This window comes from Nicotiana tabacum, chromosome 11 (assembly GCF_000715075.1).
Source record: "Nicotiana tabacum cultivar K326 chromosome 11, ASM71507v2, whole genome shotgun sequence".
Classification (NCBI taxonomy): domain Eukaryota; kingdom Viridiplantae; phylum Streptophyta; class Magnoliopsida; order Solanales; family Solanaceae; genus Nicotiana; species Nicotiana tabacum.
In genome coordinates, this window is record NC_134090.1 from 31638786 (window position 1) to 31644863 (window position 6078).

Here is a 6078-nt window from a genome sequence, read left to right on the forward strand (position 1 = left end):
TCCTATATAAGGATTTAGACCACGTTTTTAATGAACTCTGATTTTTATTGAAATTTATGCAATTATACTTTACTTTATTCACAAGGTTCTAACCGCAACTTTGGAAGTAATTATCAATTTATTTCATATTTTCTTTCTTTGTCAATTATTTTCATTCCTTGCTTTATTCTTCAAATTATTGGGAAAGTGAAGTAAATCTTAGTTATTAGTAACCCAATTTCTTCTTAATATTGATTTTGACTGAAAAATTTATTTTTGGGTTAAACAAACGTAGCTGCAGCAAATCAGCCTCCAATATAATGAACCAAAATGAAGACATCATTGGCATATACTAATCATCCAAGCAAGTGGAATTGATCATCATCCCATACCTGAAATTGAGAATTTAACATTGTCTAATAATGAACACTATACAACAACATCATCATATTCAACTTACTTTGATGCCATCTTCTGGATTTGTTGGCCCAAGAAATTGATGGTACAATGTGACGAACGATTCAGAAAGTTTTGATGTCAACATTTGTTGAAGAAGATACTACAAAAGAGAAAGACTAAATGTACTTGAAAAGAGTATCTCGTAAATTCTCAGATACAGTACAAGAGAAAGATTGACGACTGTTAGGTGACTCTTGATAAGAAGATATTGAGAGTAAACCCTCGTATCATTCAAAAGATGCATACAATTCTTTTCGAGCTAACCCAAATGAAAGAGAACAAATAGTCATCTATTTCAAGGTAACGATTTGTTATGTAGAATATATAAATTATGATGATACATTCACACTTTTATTTTCCTTAGTACATTGGATTGGTATCCCCTTACTCTTTCCTAATAGTTAATCATATTGTTTTTGCAGATGCATTCCGAGATGGAGAGCTCATTAAATTGGAATGCTCATTGTAGTTTGGGATTTGGATTTCCTTTGTTTTCATTTGCTAGTTAATCTACTTAATTAATTAACCTGGAGACCACAAAAAAATTTAACATGGGTTTATTTTTAGCTCTCTCTCTTTGTAGACTTGCTTAGTGGTCGGTGGTTTATGTCAATTTCAACAATTTCAAGACGATATATATAATTGGGGTAATAGAATACACGGTCAAAAATTACGGGAGTTTCACTTGTTTAGTTCATCATCATCAGCACTGAAACTTTATTTGCATGCCTGCACTAAGTTACAACTCCTGAAAATAAATTGTAAATCCTTCCCGTGTCTTAAATTCCAGTTTTGTCGTTTATTCAAAAGATTGAATAAAATTACATTTTTGCATCCTAAACTGGAGAACTTGAACTTAAGTAATTAACATGGTTGACTTACATGATGTTATCTATCATTATTACTCCGAGTTTACGTTTGCTCAAGCTAATAGATAGAGTCCCAATTAGCTCGTCTCATGTGGTTAGTTCAAGGCTAATGGAAGCTCAGATTTGATTGAAGTATGATCATGCAAACCAATATATAGGTTGCCTTACATGATAACTTTTGTTGAAAATCTGTGTGAAAATTATTTGTCTTTTTCCTTGACAACTAAATCAAAAGGTATGGACGTGACTAACTGATTAATTTCTTTTCAGGTTAGACGATTCGTGTTGAATATAATTTATCATTGTCTATGAAGGAGATAAGATTTTTTTGGCGCAATCTTGGAAGCAACATTCGACCACTCTGCTCAAATACATATGTTGTTGGAACACAACATGATTTAGGTCTGCAAGTTGTAAGCCAAATCAGTAGCTCGGGAGTTCTATGTATTATCCCTTATTATTAATATATCATTACAATATGAGTAAGAAATGAATATTATTATGTTTTCATAATATAAGTTAGTAATTTCTCCTTAAATTGATATATGTCTCTGTCATAATACACACTTACAAATATAATGGTATGCTCGCCAATGGTTTTATTTTATTTTATATATATATCAATTCTTCCCAGTGTCTCTGGGTTTCATTCAACCAAAGAAGGTGCTCCGCCTCTTTATCTACAATTGTTACGGTCAGAGGCGGATGTAGTGTTCTACCGACAGGTTCAATTGAACCCATAACGTTTTACGTAAAGTAAAAATTTATATGTAAACATTCAAAAAAATTACAAAAATAGTGGATATGAATCCATAACTTTAAAAATATATATAATGGGTTCAGTGCTAAAAACCTTATCAGTTAAACCCATAGAGTTTAAATCCTGGATCCGCCTCTGGTTACGGTCACAACATATAAGTGCACAACTACGTCTTATCCCACGATGGTAAAAATATTTAACAAATATACTAAAATTAATATTATAGTTAAACGATTTAATTTATTCGCGGTTATCCCTTGCGATTTTTATTTTTTAAATACACAATAAGCAAACAAATATCATTTTTTGCTTATTTTACGTTTATTTTCAGAATTAACCTTCAGTGCAAAACTATTAGCTTTAGATTGAACATAAATTGAATATTTTTAATTAATTACAAAAAAGTTTAAACCATATTAGCAATTTCCTTCTACAATCGCAAAAGATGGAGTTTCGTCAGCTTAGGTTTGATGGGGTTTGGGGGAAAGAAATTAAAAAAAGCAAAGACATTTAAAAAGAAAAGAAAAATATGAAAAAGACCATTCATTTTTGGAGCCAAATGAACCACGATATTGGGGAAGAAAACAGAAAGAGAAAGAAGAAAAATTAAAATGAAGCAAATAAAATTAAAAGAGGAATACAAGTACTGAAGGGATTATTAATATCAAAATGGAAAAAATATTTTAAGGGATTCGATTCTGCGACTGTCCCATCTAGAGATCTCTCAAGTGCACTTTCTAACCAAAGAACTCACCTGCTTATTTTGTTCCTGGATGCTTACTAAAATTATTTATTAATTTAATACTAATTGTTTACATAAAACAGTGGTTCCACACCAAAGCTATAGGTGCTAGAGCACCCATATGGCTCCACGTGCATCCGCCCATGATAATATATATATATATCAATTCTTCCTAGTGTCTCGGGGTTTCATTCAACCAAAGAAAATATTACACAAAATAAGTTGGGGGGAGGTCAACATCCCCTCCTCCAAGCCCTTTTACCTTAAATCTACCTTACACCAAAAAGAGTTAAAAGTTACGGTCCTGCTAACAACAACAAATATTAACTTTCAAGCATAGAGTATCACAAAAACTGAATTTTTTGTGCTTATGTCTGAAGGATGACATTTGGATCATATCAAGTCTGTACAATCCCCTACGGGTGGCAAATGTGCGGGTTGGGCTGAATTTGAGCGGGTCAAGATGGGTTAGGTTAATAAATGGGTCATTGCCCAACCCAATCCAAAGTGTACTTGGGATAAGATGGGCTAAACAATGGGTCATAACCCAATCCGCCCAACTTGATCCATGTTTTAGAACCATGCTGATCTTGCATATAAAAAACCTTTTACCTTAAAATGTCTAAGTCGAAAAAAATTTTGGGGGTAGGGGTGGGGCGAGTGGGTGATGCAGAAAAACGAAAAAAAATAGAAAATAAGAAATTAAAAATAAGAAAAAACGTAACTTTTTTTTTTGAAATACAAAAAAAAAGTAAAAATTTTTTTTTAGGGGAGGGGGGGGGGGTGGTGCAGAAAATAAAATAGAAAATTAAAAATACAAAAAAAAAAAGTAAAAATAAAATTTGCAGAATAAAAATAGAAAATTGAAAATACAAAAAAAAGTAAAATTTTTTTTAAGGGAAGGGGGGTTTTGCAGAAAAACGAAAAAACAGAAAATTGAAAATACAAAAAAAAAAAAGTAAAATTGGGGCAACTAAGTAAATTTCTAGATAAGTTGGGTTGAGATCTCTTAAAAAAAGTAAAAAAATTCTTTTTGAGGGGAGGCAGGTTTTGCCGGGGGGGAGGCAGGGTGGGTGGATGGTGCAGAAAAATAAAAGAACATAAAATTAAAAATACAAAAAAAAAAGAAGTAAAATTGAGGCAACTAAATAAATTTCTATATAAGTTGGGTTGAGATACATTTTATTTTGGGTGAGTTTCATGGGTTGTATTTGGGCTGCTTAATGGGTCAGAATGGGCTATAAAATATAATGGGTTAACTTGGGCTCAACCCAAATTGACCCATAAGCTAAAATATTTGTAACCCAACCCATTAATCTCTGGGCGGGTTGGGCGGGTTAGATGGATTTGTACTCAAATTGCCACCCTTATAATCCCCTAGCTCTTAGTGGTAGATCAATACTGGAGTCCAACATTTTGTCAATATTTTCTATGCTCCACTTGGCTAATGCATCAGCTACTTGATTGGCTTCTCTAAAAGAATGTTGGAATGAACAGTTAGCCATTCTAGCAAGTTCCTGAGTTTTCAAAACTATTTCCAACACATGCCATGGTGATTTAATGCTACCCTTTAGCATGTTGATGATTAGTAAAGAATTACCTTCAATAATAATGTTAAAAAAATCATTTTCGTTACACCATGTCAAGCCAATTAGAACTGTTTTGGCTTTTGCGACATTGCTGCTGCAAGTTCCAAGAGGAGGAGAAAAGGCCATGATTAAAGTACCATTGACATTCCTGCAAATCCCTCGAGCTCATGCCAAACCCTCTTTTGTTTTGCTTCCATCTGTGTTCAGCTTGATCCGCGAAGAGGTAGGCTTCTCCCATGTCATTCAATTCTGGGAGAAAGTTGCATTATTTGATCACAAATGTAAAACAAATCTGCTGACCAGTTCTTGTTTACTTTTGTTTTGGATAAACTCCATCTAAGCTGAGTGAGGACTTGATAAATAATTCTCCTTATTGAATACCTGGTATCGCCATGCCTTACTCCATATCTAGTTTTCCATATTTTCCAACAAATAACCATTAGTATGATTTGTAAGAGCATCTTATGAATGCTATTTTTGGGACTAGTCCTCCACCATCTAATCAGTATAGCTCTGATTGGAATATTATCCCATCTAACACCTAGTGGGCTACCAAATATCTTCCATAATATAACGACAATATCTCCATTCATAAACGTGTGATAAATAGACTCAACCTGTGGGGTCTTACAACAAAAATAACTAGAGATAATATTCGTCCCAAAATGAAGCAAAATATCATCAAAAGGTAATTTGTTCTTCAATAATTTCCATATAAAAAGGATCTTGAATGGGAGGAGTTTATGCCAGATGTCCATCATGATGGTAGACTTTTCCTTTCTTTGTCTGATAATGTGACATGCTGAAAATGTAGAGAAACATCCACTAGCATTAGGAGTCCAAATTGGCAAATCAAGACAATTATGAGCCCTAATAGTATTAGACAGAGTGTGTTCTGATAAGTGTTCTAGGAGTTACATATGCTCAATATACCAAATCTCATTCCAAAATAAATTATTGACACTCTAGTCCCTAGGAGGGTCTTCAACATGAATAAGCCAAGGCCCTCATATCTCCGGTTATCCCACCATAGATTGCAACTACCATCATTGATCTTCCAGATAATTCTCTCCTCCATTATATCCCTATTTTTTAACATCTTTCTCCAAGGTAAAGGTTGGCTTGGCCACATCAGATGTAATTCTACAGTATTTTGCCTTAAGTAATTGAGACCATAATGAATCAAAGGCCCATAATCTCCACCATCTTTTCATGTTGAGACTCACTAATATCTTGCAGACTTCTAAATCCCAGTCCACCTTCATGGGTGGGATATCACATGTTGGACCAAGAACTCCAGTGGTATTTGGCTTTATCCCCATTAGAACCCCAAAAGAACCTAGCTAAGTGTTTTTCAATCTCCTTGAAAACTGTTATTGGAGGTGCAATCGCATCTAATAGATGAATAGGCAGGGATTGAAGAACATGTCAAATCAAAATATTCCTACCTCCAACAGAGAGAAGTTTCCCATGCCAGCCACTAATCTTTTTCACTATTTTGTTCATCATGTCACTGGAAATAGAAATCTTTTGTCTTCGAATATAGAGAGGGAATCCCAAATAAGTGATATGGAACATAGCCTGCATATGATATGTGACCTCCTTGATCCTCAATATCTGAATGGTCTCAATGATGAAGAAAAGAATTAGTAATTTCTCCATCAGAATTGAACATATAAA

The 6078-nt window shown here is 33.7% G+C and overlaps 1 protein-coding gene across 1 annotated transcript; it reads right to left on the minus strand.

The window, feature by feature from the left end:
• Window positions 1-4176: 4176 nt before the first annotated feature.
• Window positions 4177-4524, minus strand: LOC142165790 (uncharacterized). The gene has a single exon (XM_075224163.1). It carries the CDS (start codon window positions 4522-4524, stop codon window positions 4177-4179), a length of 348 nt encoding a protein of 115 aa, XP_075080264.1.
• Between the last annotated feature and the right edge of the window lie 1554 nt (window positions 4525-6078).